The 15681-nt window shown below is 45.0% G+C and overlaps 1 protein-coding gene across 5 annotated transcripts in view; it reads left to right on the plus strand.

The window, feature by feature from the left end:
- Positions 1 to 15681, plus strand: part of sdt (MAGUK p55 family member stardust) — a 48387-nt gene that overhangs the window by 30628 nt on the left and 2078 nt on the right. For 3 of the 5 annotated variants that reach the window (XM_089557317.1, XM_089557320.1, XM_089557321.1), the window contains 10 exons: positions 394 to 622; positions 1686 to 1882; positions 2438 to 2683; positions 3837 to 3912; positions 6391 to 6572; positions 8678 to 8865; positions 12014 to 12078; positions 12142 to 12222; positions 13297 to 13464; positions 14794 to 14996. In XM_089557317.1, the coding sequence (XP_089413443.1) occupies positions 394 to 622; positions 1686 to 1882; positions 2438 to 2683; positions 3837 to 3912; positions 6391 to 6572; positions 8678 to 8865; positions 12014 to 12078; positions 12142 to 12222; positions 13297 to 13464; positions 14794 to 14996 (1635 nt within the window). The remainder of the gene's footprint in view (positions 1 to 393; positions 623 to 1685; positions 1883 to 2437; positions 2684 to 3836; positions 3913 to 6390; positions 6573 to 8677; positions 8866 to 12013; positions 12079 to 12141; positions 12223 to 13296; positions 13465 to 14793; positions 14997 to 15681) is intronic. The other 2 variants (XM_089557318.1, XM_089557319.1) reach the window with 2 other exon arrangements.

Below are 15681 nucleotides of genomic sequence, written 5' to 3' on the forward strand. Positions count from 1 at the left end.
GGAAGCGGGTGGAGTGGGTGAGGGAACAAACGCGGGTTAATGACATCCTAGTCGAAATCAAGAGGAAGAAAGGGGCTTGGGCAGGGCATTTAATGCGAAGACACAATAAGTAAGCGCTGGTCCTTAAGGGTAACGGAGTGGATTCCAAGAGAAGAGAAGCATAGCAGGGGACGGCAGAAAGTTAGGTGGGTGGATGAGATTAAGAAGTTTGCAGGAATACGGTGGCTGCAACTGGCAAAGGACAGGGTTAATTGGGTAGACATGGGAGAGGTCTTTGCCCTGCAGTGGGCGTAGTCAGGCAGATGATGATGAGCTGTCACTGCTGTGAAAAGCCGCTTTATGTCCGTGCCGTTTAGAGTTGTTGCGACATTTGTGCCCCCCTCCCTCCTGCAGGAAGAGCTGCGGCAGCGCAAGGAAGAAGAAGAGCGCCTGGCGCAGGAGCAGGAGTTCCTGCGGTCGTCGCTGCGGGGCTCCAAGAAGCTCCGTGCCCTGGAGCAAAACGCCCCCGAAGGGATCCTCAACGCTGCCTTTGAGACAGATACCTCCTCCTTTGGTGCCACTCTGCCTTCAGACGCCCGCCTTCTGCCTGTCAGCCCACACAAGCCTCCCAGCCGCATTTACGGTGAGGTTGCACTGTTTGTCAGCACTGCCCTGGACACTGTGGCAACAGTGTAAACTGCAGGCTGCTCTGTGTTTTTGTAGCTGAGTCTCTTGTTTTGGCACTGCTGTAGCATGAGGTGATGGTGACCCATTGCCAAGGGTACATCCATCTTCACTATCAAGATCATGATCAAATGTGTCAGATTATGTCAGAACAGAAGTAATTGGGATTGATCGATCGCTTGATTGATCGATCCGATCAAGTGAGGAATTGTTGGAGCTTCGATTGAGTCGTGATACTGCCTATAACCCACCTGTTAACAGCTAGTAGCTGTCATGTCATTGAGTGAAAATTTTGTAGATGACATGTACCATGAGTTCATTAATTTTAACTCATTTAATTCGAATATGTGGTTTATTTGAACTTATGCTTTAATCTCTTTAACGTCAGGTGTATCTCTTCAACGTCAGACAAGAAAGACATAATCTGAACAAATTTTTTGGTCTCCGTGGGGTTAAAAGTACTCTGATACAATAGGAAAAAATAATGCGAGATCCAACGACAGCTGGTTGAGGTGTTTAATGCACTGTTCACTGTGCCATCAGGTGGCGCTCACTATGTGCAGAAAAATAAAGAAGAAAAGCTGAGCATGGTGGCCATTGCCACCACCCCGTTTCAAAAGGGGCGCTCCTATCCATCCATCCATCTATCCATGGTGCAAATGGCACAAGCAGTGGTTCACACTGCTGTGCACAGAGGACGCCACAGATCTGTGGTGTGGCATGCACTGCTGCTCCCTTTTGCTCCCCGTTTCTCATTCGTGTTACACCGATGTCGCAAAACAAGGAAACATGCCCTTAACAGCCGTCGCTGTAAAATGCCATAAAGAATGTGTTGTATCAATACATAATAGTGGCGCCATCCACAGTGTTGTCTGTAAGTGGGATCACCTCCCTGCTAGCCATTCAGGGAATGATTTTACGCACAGGAAACATTGTGGATGCAGTTAAAGTGCCCTTTCTTTTTTTTTGCATTTGTCGACGATCTTTCTCCACTGACTCTGGCTGCTGCCGTGGCCCTGCAGAAGCTCATGAGTTGGAGCAGTGCCTCAAGAGGCTGGAGCCCCTGGCGGATCCGGGCTCGCTCTCCTGTGTTGCCAGCCTGTTGAAAGAACCGGGCTTCCAGGGGGCGCTGGCTGTCAGCAACAATGTCCAGCAGGCCTGGTGCTACCAGCGGCCCCCCACCCCTGTCTGCTCCAATGCACAGGACCTGGCCCAAGAGGTGGGCAGATTTCTCCCACGCTGTCATTGGAGAGATAACCATAAACAAGAGTTCTTTAGTCCTGTCAATTGCATCACTTTGAGTCAAAATCTGACTGGAGCCTGTGACTAGTATATCTGGAAGTTAACAGGGTGTGGTGCCCCCTTATGGATTTACCAGTTGTCAGCTAGCAGGACCTTGCTACATTTAAAGGAGTACAGTAGAATCTCGATGATACAATCCCGGTTGTTATGAATTTCGGGATGATACGAATTCGTAAAATGATCTGGCCAGAGTGCATTGTGTGTGCAGTGGGCAGAAATTCAGATGTTAGGAACAACCCCCTGCCCCACTCTGGATGATATGACAGCGCAAGTCGCGACTGCACCCTCGAGCACCAAGTAGTTACTGCCCGTACATTGAACACGCAGGGATCACCAGCAACGCGGTGCGCACTGCGAGTAGGTAGTGAGTGGCAGCATGTAGCCCGTACATCACCGACGTTGCGATCGCCAGTCGCACTGTACACACCGTAAGCAGTGAGCAGCGGGGCCTGCGCCGACGTTGCCTGTGCAGGTGCTGTCTCTGCTGGAAGGCTGTGCCTTGCCCGAGGCAATGCAGCTGCAGGACTTGCTGAGCCGGCTGGAAGTGGACGGGCTGCTGCTGTGCCACGATCGCATCGCGTCCCGCTGCGGGGCGTCCCCCCGTCTCGCCCACTCGCCACCTGGCCCGGGGGGTGCCCACGAGGCCCTGGACAGAGCGTCGCACTACTCGGAGGACAGCATCAAGATCGTCCACATCGACAAGACGAACGAACCTCTGGTGAGGAGGCGGTGGCCGTGACACCTTGGCTGTTGTGTTTCATTTGAGTCGAAATGAGCATTTGCCCATGCACTCGTCATTCGATGCTCAGACAGCGTTTAGTATCGCAGCAGCTGAGATGCTGAAAGGGTGGCATTGAAGCTATGATTGTAGACAGCGCGAAATATACTGGGACGTGGGAAGAACGCGAAGACGAGCGCCGACTTTCTACTGAAGCTTTATTGCTTGGCCTGCCAAAATGTGTACATCGGGCACAACCAACAAAAGAAAACATGATGGCAATCACACCAACAGATATAAGCTAACAGCTGTTGAAGGTTGCAACAGCGGCGTCATTATCTTGCGTCCAAAAACCTTATTTCCTTCGCTGTTAATGCCAACGAAGCACGACTTACACATGCGTCTTCAGTCCTCTCGATTTCTGCGGCTTCTACAATCATGGGTTACCAACTCGCCCAAGCGTCTGTTTTAGCGTTGAAGCTGCTGTGGCTAAAACGGATAGCCAGCGTAGTTAATGTTGATTTAAGCACTGCTGGGAAGACAGTTGTAGCTATTACTCTCCTTCGCATTATTAGTACCTTCGTTATTGCAGTGCTAAACTTCTGGTAGCTTTCATTCCTTCACCTGTGAAGGTCTTGACAATTGCCCTTTTTTCTGCTTTCTGCAGTTTAATAATTTTAGTGATTCACATGCAGTGACACAGTTCCGTGGGGTATAGATTATTGAAAGTGAATTGCATTAACTCAATTCATCATCTCATTTTGTCAGTGCCATGCACTGAGGTACATTCTATATAAGCTTCATATGGCTCATGCAATCGTTATGCGTATAATTTGCAATGGTGGTGGCATTCTGGTGTCCCATCTTTTATGAAAGCTTGGCCGAACATTGGGGTGAGTGCTAGATTTTGTTGCAAAAACAAGCTGCTGAGGCAATTCGGGCTATAAAAGCCAGCTTGGATGTACTGGCATTGTCTGGAGGCAATGTCCTGAACTGTTCAGTGAGAGGTATCAGTTTGTGATTGCCCATCTTAATATGACGTTAAAATTTGTTTTCTATGCAGAGTTGGCGGTTTATTCTTTCTGAGGACTGTGCATACGGTGACATGCTTTTTGATACAGCCCGATAACATGGCAACATTTTTTTTTTGCAGGGTGCTACTGTTCGCAATGAAGGGGAGAGTGTCATCATTGGACGGATTGTCAAGGGAGGTGCAGCTGAAAAGAGCGGTAAAAAAATTCTTGTTCCAGTCACTTTTGATCGGAGCTCAAAGTCGATAGCATGTCATTGTCAATGTTGGTGCGGTTGTCACTTACATCCCGAACTTCAGTAGTAGTCCAGAACCCAGTGTGAGCGCATTTAGTTCTTGCTTCGAGCTGAAAGCATTTGCGATTTTGCCCTAAAACTGCAACACTCAACGTGGGAAGCGAATTTCATTGGTAGCATTTACGGAGGCATTAAAACTGTAGTTTTCTTGGGATGGCGTTGCGCACATGAACAAACGAACACAGGAAGAGGCAGAAGACAGAAAGAGCGCAAACTATCAACTAGATTTATTGCTTTCGCAACAGAATATATATGCAGCATACACACGTGCAAAACAGAATAGGGGGAGGGAAAAAAAGGACAAGGGGGAAGGGGATATCAAGTCAGGCCTGCATAGGTCAGCGAAAGCTACGGATAAAATTCCTTTCCCTATAATATAAGGTGACCGAGGTATCGCTAATACAATTTCCGCCTTTTTCTCTGATGTGGAAAGCTTCTAAAAGTTCGCGGGCTATTTTGCTTTTGCTCTTGCCAAGAATCTTGATGTAATTGAGCATCGGCTCACAACCAGAGCATGAAATGCAATGGGCGGGCAAGTTAGCCCCGTCTCTTTTTTCTTACAGATAGAGCATGCTCCCCTGCGCGCTCATTTATGCAGCGTCCAGTCTGGCCGACATACACGCGTCCACACTTGAGCGGGATTTGATACACCACGCCCGTGGCACATTTGACATATTGTTCCGCATGTTTTATTGTACATGCGCTCCGTTGGGCTCCTTCCTCGGCGATCCTGGGGCATAACCCAGCAAGCTTTTTTGGAGCCGAAAAAACCACCGGAACACCATGCCTGTTTGCCACTTTCTTTAAATTGTGGGCGACTTTGTGCATGTAAGGAAGCACCGTCGGCTTAGCACTCCGCAAGCACTCAAGATCACAGCTATGCTTGCCTTTCTTTGTCTTCTGGAGAAGGTTCTCGGCTACCGCTGTGATGTGCGAGCAGGGGAATCCAGCTGAAAGCAGCCTGGTGATCTGATTATGGAAGCTGGAATGCATTTCATGCTCGCATGATTTGGTTAAGGCTGATTCTAGGCACGAGTTTGCAATTGCTCTTTTCACAATCTTTGAATGTGCAGAATCAAATGGAAGTAGTGCTTTCTGTGCTCGAGGAGCATATTTCCAACAGACATGATGCGAGCCAACCTGCATTTTTATGTCTAAAAACTGCAATGAACCGTTGGTTGGGAGTTCGTGCGTGAAAACCAAGCCTTTGCCATGGTGTCCAAAAAGAGTTAAAACACTGCTAACTGAATCAGTGTAGGTCAGCGTTTTTTGTTTCGAAAAAAGAATTAAAAAATCGTCAACATATCTAAAACACTTAAGAATACCGTGGTTAGTAAGCTCTATGCCCCAGGATCGCCGAGGAAGGAGCCCCACGGAGCGCATGTACAATAAAACATGCGGAACAATATGTCAAATGTGCCACGGGCGTGGTGTATCAAATCCCGCTCAAGTGTGGACGCGTGTATGTCGGCCAAACTGGACGCTGCATAAATGAGCGCGCAGGGGAGCATGCTCTATCTGTAAGAAAAAGAGACGGGGCTAACTTGCCCGCCCATTGCATTTCATGCTCTGGTTGTGAGCCGATGCTCAATTACATCAAGATTCTTGGCAAGAGCAAAAGCAAAATAGCCCGCGAACTTTTAGAAGCTTTCCACATCAGAGAAAAAGGCGGAAATTGTATTAGCGATACCTCGGTCACCTTATATGATAGGGAAAGGAATTTTTCCGTAGCTTTCGCTGACCTATGCAGGCCTGACTTGATATCCCCTTCCCCCTTGTCCTTTTTTTCCCTCCCCCTATTCTGTTTTGCACGTGTGTATGCTGCATATATATTCTGTTGCGAAAGCAATAAATCTAGTTGATAGTTTGCGCTCTTTCTGTCTTCTGCCTCTTCCTGTGTTCGTTTGTTCGTGTGCGCAACGCCATCCCAAGAAAGCTATGCACCAACTCGCCCAGCAAGAAGTTCTTCTACATTAAAACTGTAGTGTCCGCGGTTTTTGATATGGTTGATTTGCCGTCGTCTTGCTCATGAACTGAACATTGACTTTCCTGTGATCTTGTTGCTGCATCTGTAGGATACCCTGAACACAGCCTTAGTTTGCTAATTTTTGTTTCCTTTATTGTGATTTTTCACACGACTGTTTGCATTTTCCAAGACACTGTAATTCTACTTAATTTCTTTAACTATGCTGACTAGTTCACAACTATATAACTTTACTAGGGTGTTTTTCATTGACAGAGGAGATGTGGTTGTTCTCATAGTTGTGTTGCATTTAGCAGCTGTGTTATGCCAATTGTCATCGTGGTACAGCTGAGAGTATTATGAATTCAAGGGACATAGCTTGGTTTCTAACATTTACATTATGCCTCTATCTCTGCAGGTTTATTACACGAGGGTGACGAAATCCTGGAAGTGAATGGTATCGGCATGCGTGGCAAGTCAGTGAACGAAGTCTGCGATCTGCTGGCTACGATGACTGGCACCCTCACGTTTCTGATTGTGCCGTGCAACCAGGAAACTGTCACTCCCCGCTCCACAGACACAGGGATGATTCATGTCAAGGTGACTGCAGACTGCGTTCACATGAGTGTGCAACAAAAATGAAACAGGAATGGTTCACTTTAATGTTGACGAAGACCTAAAAGAAACAAGATTTTCTGGCCCCTTGAGAAATTAATTGGGGGTGAATTATAGTAATGCTCAGCTGACCAGACTTTCTCATTGGCATGCCCTATGAGTTATGAAATTATGAACTTTAGGTATGGTACACAGCTTTCAAACTCCCTGGGTGTGTCTGTGTGTGTGTGTGTGCGTGTGTGTAGTGTGTGTGTGCGTGCGCATGTGTGTGTGCGCACGTGCGTGCGTGTGTGTGGGGGGGAAGGGGGGTGGCTAGCTCCGGATTAATGTCAATGACCTCGGGTTCTTAAGGGGGGACACTGGTCTTGAAAAGAAAATTTTATTAATTTAGTCATAGTTTAGAAATTTTCAGGGCACATGTATTTTTGTGTGCTGATTCTAGATATGTCATTTAATTTCATGTAAAACAATTCCTTGAGCACTTATGCACTTTTTATGCAAGTATTTTGTGGAGAGTTTTGAAGAAAATTTGCTGCAGGAAACTCGCTGAAATGTATGCCATTCGGTTCTCTTGACACCAAGGAATACAATAAGGGTAAAATTATCATCCTGGCTCTCATAGAACTTGAGTAATAGGGTACTGAATCTGCCACTTCATACACAGGAATACACATTTTCCTTCTCATTTCTGAAGCGACAACTTCAAAACTCTATAACTTAAGTTCTATGATAGGCAGGAAGACAATTTCACTCTTATTGTATTCCTTGGTGTCAAGAGAACCCAATGGCATATATTTCAGTGTGTTTCCCGCAGCAAATTTTCTTCAAAACTCTCCGCAAAATACTAGCATAAAAAGTGCATAAGTGCTCAAGGAATTGTTTTACATGAAATTAAATGACATATTTAGAATCAGCGCACAAAAATACACATGCCCTGAAGATTTCGTAACTGTAACTTCATTAATAAAAATTTTTTTTTCAAGACCGGTGTCTCCCCTTAAGCATGCAGTGACACTGAGAGCACATAAGTGCCTTTTATGTTTTGCCTCCATCAAAACGTGGCTGCTACGGCCGGGAGATTGAACCCCGGCCCAGTAGTCAAGGTCTCTGAGGACTGTTCGTTCCGTAAAGGGACTCTGAGGATATACTGAAGCCAGCCTGTATCGATAGGCTCCTGCATTCTAACAGCAAAGACTATAGTTTCTCTAAACATGGAGCTTTTATGGGCTAGAAAGTGGCAAAATATCAGATACAGGCATCACCATCACTGGCCGACTTCTCAAGTAAACTGTCGCGTGTTGATGCAGCTTTTTTTCTTTTGCATAGATCCCAGAGTTTAGGCTGGATTGCCATTCACTGCAAAAGTGCGTTCACGGACTCCTTTTCGGTGTAGATGTTATGAGTTCCATTTGAGTGATGGTGCAATGTTAAGATGCAACTTTCTCGGCACTAAATGTGTCTTTTGCTGCCAGAAACATGTCAACCTACCCAGAGGTAGTAGTAGTAGTAGTGGCTTTATTTGCATTTAATATGGAAGGTAAAAGAACTTTTGCTACCCCGGCATCTGCTATCACGGCTGGAAGCACCTGAGCTGGGGCAGCGGAAAGAAAGGATAGCAGGCAGTGTGTAGAAGTGAAAAGAAGGTGGTGAGGGGATAGTAGAAAGGACAGGGGTAGGGGTATATTGACAATAAATATATTTACATATATACATGATAAATATAAATATATACAGGTCGCACGCGCGTGAAGGTCTGGTAGGACACAGTACAAACACACGCGCACGACACAAAGCACAAAACAGTTGGAGTGGGGGCGTCCATCTGTTCACCGTCCAAGGTAGCACACGCGGAGCATTCGGTCACTGCACGTAACTACCTGGTGGAGTAGCCAAAGAATTGATTTTTACAAAAAAAGAAAAAGAAAAAACTTGATTGAGTTGTTCTTAATGTCCGTTCAGTTTGAAAAGGTTCCATTGACCGTTTCTCTTCCACTTTGCAGATTGTTTGTCTAAACTTAGAATCCATCCTCAAGATTATGTGGCACTGACTGCTGTCTGAACAAGTCCTGCTCCCTTTCCCTCGTTTCCAGGCCCACTTTGACTATGAGCCGGACGAGGATTTGTACATTCCATGCCGAGAGTTGGGCATCCCGTTCCAGAAGGGTGACGTGCTGCACGTCATCAACCGGGATGACCCCAACTGGTGGCAGGCCTACCGCCAGGGGGAGGAAGACCAGACCCTGGCTGGCCTCATCCCTTCCAAGTCCTTCCAGCAGCAGTCAGTTTACTATATTCCCTTCCCTCCTCCGCCTTCTTACCTGCGTGCTTTCCTTAAGGGGGGACGAGGGTCTTAAAACTGACCTTTTTATTTGTGGCTAGAATTTCATGAAATTTTGCACACAGATGGGTTTTTCTCTTCTTATTTCAGAAATGTAATCATAATTGAGCTGGTGGCCTTATATAAAAAGTTATCTTAAATTCTAGAGATAAATTAGGCCATTTCTTACACAGATTTAACGAACTTTCTCACTGAATTTTATTGCTTTTAATTACATGAATTGATAGCCAGCGAATTCCCATACCCAATGACATCCTTACTTTTTTTGTTTAGGCCACGAATAAATAGCAATTTACAATTAGCTTAACGAGTTGCAGTGTCAAATACTGCGACCTTTTACTCTGAACATAGTATATCAGGAGGACATGCCTTTAGAGAAAAATGAAGAATGTCATCGGGTATGGGAACTGTCTGGCTATCAATTCATGTAATTAAAAGTAACAAAATGCAGTGAGAAAGTTCTTTAAAGCTGTGTAAGAAATTACCTAATAACATTCTAGACTAACATTCCACCAGCTCAGTTGTGGCTACATATTTGGAATCAGAAGAGAAAAACGCACCTGTGTGCAAAATTTCATGAGATTCCAGCCATAAATAAGAAAGTTAGTTTTAAGACCCTCGTCCCCCCTTAACAAAGTGGTTTGTGCTCTGGGTGCATTTCATAATCTTGAAGCTGCGCACATTACTGTTTCACTTGAGTGGCAGTCATAATTCGCAAGTACAACCTGGTGGCAGACGTTAGTGATTGTGGGAGACAGAAAAAATGAGTTTCCTTGGAGTCAGTGCACATGATGTGAAAAATGACAGGTGTCTTTCAGTGTTCCCATTGTAAATTTAAGATTGCTTACTTCGATTTTAAGCTACATGCACTGGCTGCCAGAAAAATTTTTGTTTTTCGCAAGTTACATGATCAGTTAAATTTCTGTGCTGGGTATAACTCTGACAGTCTGCTGTGTGTTGAACAGCTGTTTGCAGTGTAAGTTCACTTACTACCTGCTGTTGTGTGGCCCTTCTTGCCGAGTATTATGTACTGAAGTCTGAGTGATCTCGCGGTTACATACTCTACGCTTTAGTCTAGCTCAGACGTGAACAAACAGCAGTAGGGAAACAGTAATCAAATTAGTATGGTATTTTGGTGCTTTCAAATGCCTTTTTAGATGTCTGCCAGCCAAACAGGTCCTCTTCATACTACAGTCGAACCTCGCTATAACGAACATGGATACAACAAATTATCGGATATAACGAAGTGAAAGAAAAGTTTGGTTGGACATGCTTTACTTCTATGGGAGTTCTATCTGTATAACGAAACGAAAAATTCAAAATTTGACACTGTATCGGTTATAACGAAGCAGTTTTTGTATTCACGGGGCTCAAAATGCGCGAACAAGTAGGAAAAAATTTCAAAACACGCTAAATTTTGATCTTTTGAGGCGCCCGCACCTAAAATGTGTTTGAATCACTCGCGCTTCCGCACACCACGCCATCTAGGGAGAGCGAATGAATCTAGCATCAACAGCTGCCTAGCACGTGATCGAACCGACGCCCGCTCCCCGGCCACCCCCGCCGTCGCAATTTCCGACCCGCGCGCGCTATCTCTGCAGTTCAATCTGTAGACGCTGTCGCGGAATGCGTCTTAACAAACAGCAGTTTCGCTTGAAACTAAGATAAAGATATTCAGGGCAGTTGACAGCGGGCACAAGGAAAAGTCATTGCCGTGGACTTCGGTGTTGCGCCTAGCACTCTATCAACCATCTTGAGTGCAAGGCAGAAGATTGCAAACACCCACTCTGCAGGCGCTGTGAAGAATGACAGCAAGACAGGATGTTGAAGATGCCTATTTTGCATGGTTCAAGGACGTTATAGAGCGTAACCTGCCTGTGTCTGGTGCCGTCCTTCAAATGAAGGCGAGAAGTCTCACTTCCGTCTGAGGCCACAATGACTTTCATGCAAGCAGTGGCTGGTTGCAGCGGTTTAATGACCGCCATCGGATTGCTTGCCACGTCTTGTCTGGCGAAAAAGCAGCCGTTGGCGCCGAGAACTGCGAGAAGTAGGCAGAAAGCTTCCGCATGCAACTGGGAGGCAAGCGGACAATTTCGGCGAGACGACATTGTGTCAGCTGGCGGTTCCGAATGTTACGCTCGAGGAATTCATCTGTGCAGATGACAACTTGGCTGTGGCGCCCGAACTGACCGACCAAGAAATTGCTGATCAGGTGGTTTCTGCAGATGATGCTAGAAACAGCGATGCATGTGAATATGGCAAAGTGCGAGCTCTCAGCAGCGCAGAGGCCGCTGACATGGCCAGGAAGTTGAGGGGGTACCTCGAGAACCTACCTATGGCCAAATCAGCTGACATCGGGAAAGCGCTGCTCTGTGTTGATTTCGTCGAGAAATATAACCTGTCAAATAGTGCCGCCGAACGGAGATTACGTCGTTTTTTAAATAAATCAGTTTTTGCACCTGGCCATGCATCCCCATTTGTGAGTTCGCTCTTGCTTTCAGTACGAAATGCAAGGCGAGGTTTGATATGCTTGTACCACGCGTTCAATTAAAAAATAGTGCATTTTTTAAACCCTGTGCTGTCCATCTTAAAGTACTCTTTACTTGGGTTTATTAGCGACCTTTTCTGCGGGAATTTGAGTGCATATTCTTATAACGAATATTGGATATAACGAACGAATTTCCGCGCAAAATGCGACTTCGTTATAACGAGGTTGGACTGTATACTGTCCAGTGTTTTCCCGAAGCAAGAGCAAACATGTGACTGAAATTAAACCAATGATTGTGCATGCCCAGAGTTTGAGAATATATATATATATATATATATATATATATATATATACAGTATATATATATTGCACATTTTAAAAACCATAGCAGGGTATAAGTCAACATGGCTCTTGAATGCTAGCTACATGTTCCCAGTCATCATTGTTTGTTTGTCATGGCATCAATGATGTAAGAGCTAAAGCAGAAAACAAGCTCTCTGCATGGTTTTGTGCACCTCTTTTGTGCGTGGGCACATCAAGTGTCATTATAGTTCAGCGCACTGTGACTGTGGGGATGGTAACCTTCAATGCGTTATTTAGGCGTGAAGCGATGAAGCAAGCTCTGGCTGGTGGTGACGCAGGATCAAAGGAGAAATCCAAACGAGGTGAGTCCTTTTTCACACCTCTTATGGGGGCAGAGTTGCTGATCACTTTTCTACTCTCCTCAGCAGGGAAATTTCTTTGTGCCAAGAAACATCACAAGAAGAAAAAGAAAAAGGCTGGCGGATCATCTGGGCCACTTGGAGATGGTAAGCTGCGCCCACTTATCCGTTCGTACCAGTCCCTAGAAATCTGCTTACAATGCTTGCAAAATTCACCGAACCAGGCTTTCTCTGCATTCATAATGTGTCGTGCGATAACTAACAGCCATGTCTTCATGCTGTTATGGCGTGTACACAGCTTGTAAAAGCTGCTGTATATTTCATTGTTGCTTTGATAGTTCAATGGACACTGTGCTCCTGATGAAGCGATCATTAGGTGCTTTGCAGTTGTAATATTTCGAGAACGCGATAATCCTCGGCGCTGTGGCCTAACACATTTTGGCTATTTCGACGAGTTACGTGCACTGGAGAGGTTGCTTTGCCTGCAAGCTTCTCAAACCGCATGTATTTTGGCGCGATGTAGGCGAAATTTGTTGGGCCACAGCGCCGAGGATAATCGCGTTCTTCAAATTCTAAAAACGGATATGGACATTACTTACGGTGGGCTGCATGCCTCTCAATAATTAAGGAGCCCAACGGTAATAGTTTCAAAGTTAACTATTAAATATTGGTTAACAAGCCTGCTAGTTAGCACGTCTTAGCTGCATTATGATGTACTACACCACTGATAATGCTATGCCAGAAAAAGCGCGCATCTAATTCAAACAGCTTATTTTTAAAAATTGCAGAAAGTCTTAGGTGAAACACCCTGTATACAGTTGTAGCAGTGGTTTCAGAGGCTGGTAAGGGAACGCTGAGGGCAAGGTCATCTAATCTCTGTTTGTTGGGAAATTTGATTGTTTGACTTTTCATGGCTGTGTTGGTGTTCGTATCACAGCAGAGAAACTTTGGAGTTAGAAATGCATTATATTTTTTTCTTGCCGCTTGATTCAAACTCTTGACGTTAAGAGGAATATGGACTCCGTAATCAATCGTACAAGTGGATGGTGGCATGGTCTAGCCTCTTTTGTTTTCAGAGAAAATGGCCTTTCTGTCATTAGAAGGCAGTAATCAATAAGTACATGCCAACTTCAACTTGTCCTCAAATGTCCCTTGTAGAATATCAGAGCAAGTTGTTGCAATGTTCACTATGTTGTTGTGCGGTCTCTGACGATGACGCAGATGCCGAAGCGAACGAGCCAGTGCCAACGTACGAGGAGGTGTCGCTCTACTACCCTCGGCCCAACTGCAAGCGGCCTGTGGTGCTTGTTGGACCTTCCAACATAGGCAGGCACGAGCTGCGTCAAAAGCTCATGGAAGACACTGAGCGCTTTGCAGCCGCTGTGCCTCGTGAGTTTTAAGTTTATTGAACCTGCTTCTATCAGTAAAGCTTGAGCAGGCAGGAAAGGATGCCGGAAGGTTCTTGCAGCTTAATCTTCTTATGCCAGTCCAAGCTCCGGACCGGCGTTTTGTGCATTAGTGGATAGAAATATTATGAGTCTCTCCTTAAGGGGGGACAAGGGTCTTAAAACTAACTTTTTTATTTATGGCTAGAATCTCATGAAATTTTGCACACAGATGTGTTTTTCTCTTCTGATTCCAAATATGTAATCATAATTGAGCTGGTGGTCTTAGGTCTTACAAAGTCTAGAATGTAATTACGTAATTTCTTACGCAGCTTTAATGAACTTTCTCATTGAATTCTGTTCCTTTTATTTGCATGCATTGATAGCCAGACAGTTCCCATACCCGATGACATTCTTCGTTTTTCTCTAAAGGCATGTCATCCTGATATACTATGTCGAGAGCAAAAGGTTGCAGTATATTACACTGCAACTCGTTCAGCTAATTGTAAATTGCTATTTATATGTGGCCTAAACAAAAAAAGTAAGAATGCCATCGGGTATGGGAATTCGCTGGCTATCAAATCATGTAATTAAAAGCAACAAAATGCAGTGAGAAAGTTCATTAAAGCTGCGCAAGAAATTACCTGATTACACTCTAGAATTTAAGATAACTTTTGATCTAAGACCGCCAGCTCAATTATGACTACATTTTTGAAATCAGAAGAGAAAAACACATCTGTGTGCAAAATTTCATGAGACTCTAGCCACAAATAAAAAGGTCAGTTTTAAGACCCTCCTCCCCCCTTAAGGTGTACAAATCTGCTTTTCTTTGTGGCGCGTTACATGCATGTTGCTCAGCGCTGAAAGGGCAATACCTCATTTTTCTGCCAAGGGCAAAACTAAGGTGCGCTTGCAAGCCTTTCATATTGTGCATATTTTTTTCTTTTCGAAATGCGGGTTTTTTAGCAGTGTGCTGTTGCCTCAGGCAATAAGTGAACATCATCTTGCTCTTGTTAAGGTCTGAAAACATTTTATTTACTAACGCATCAGCTGAATATCTCTCCAGTAGTCATTTACACAGGACACACGTATGACTGATGGGAAGAAACAAAACTGTAACAACGTCTGTAAGTGCAGTAGTAAAAAGAAAACCTCTGTTGTGAGACGTTAGGTCTTCCTTGAAGAGTTTTCATTTTGGTAACTGAGCCCTGTTTGTCTCTAGGCTATTACTATAATAGTGCTCGTAATTTTCATGTTTTGTGCCCTAGTCTCAGTTAGCATGAGAGAAAAAAAAACGTTTTGTAACTTTGGAAACTTGTTACTTCCTTGCTAGACACCAGCCGGCCGCGAAAAGATTCAGAGGTAGATGGGGTAGACTACCATTTCATTAGCCGGCCCCAGTTTGAAGCCGACATCCTGGCGGGCAAATTTGTGGAGCACGGAGAATACGAGCGCAACTACTACGGTACCAGCCTTGATGCCATTCGGAGTGTCGTAAACTCTGGCAAAGTCTGCGTCCTGAATCTTCACCCACAGGTGAGACATGGTGTTGCATCAGTTGCTTCGATTCTTTTAAACGTGTTACGAGCAAGCTGACTTGATGATCAAATTGTAACAAAAATGGGCCGTGGGAAGAACTAGATAAGACTGATGTAAAAGAGCAAATTTGGAGACCCTAGGCAGGAAGTGTTCATTGTATGGTTGATGCTTTTCATAAAGTTAATGCCATGCACCCTTGAGGATGCTCAAACCTGGAATGCATAATAGATGCTCCTCTCAATTAAAGCGTTGGTGGTTGCTGGATTGATATTCTCTGATTATGCAGTTCCTGTCGCGCAGTTATGATCAAGCAGATGCAGACAGTGGTAGGTTTAGTAGTGCTGCTTTCTAGCATCAGTAGCTCTGCATAATGGGACAACTTTAGAAATGGGAAAGCTGCTGTGCATCTTAGTGAGTTGTGCTGCACAGGACACGTGCAGTAGCATATAAAGGAAGACTTCCTTGCCTAGCCTAGAAAAATGCACACATGGCAAAGTGCTTTCGTCTCATGTTCATTGCTCAGCTGCTGATTTTATGCAGCACAAGTCTGGCATCTTCTTGCACTGAACTGCACATTCTGCATCACTTTTGCATTTAACGCAAGGAATGTGTGGCTAACTCACTTACAGCATGCAAATCATGCACACTTCAGATTCAGAGGCCTTCTACGGGTGCTGGCTGT

The sequence above is a fragment of the Amblyomma mixtum genome, chromosome 8 (assembly GCF_055824585.1).
Source record: "Amblyomma mixtum isolate Tamu chromosome 8, ASM5582458v1, whole genome shotgun sequence".
Classification (NCBI taxonomy): Eukaryota; Metazoa; Arthropoda; class Arachnida; order Ixodida; family Ixodidae; genus Amblyomma; species Amblyomma mixtum.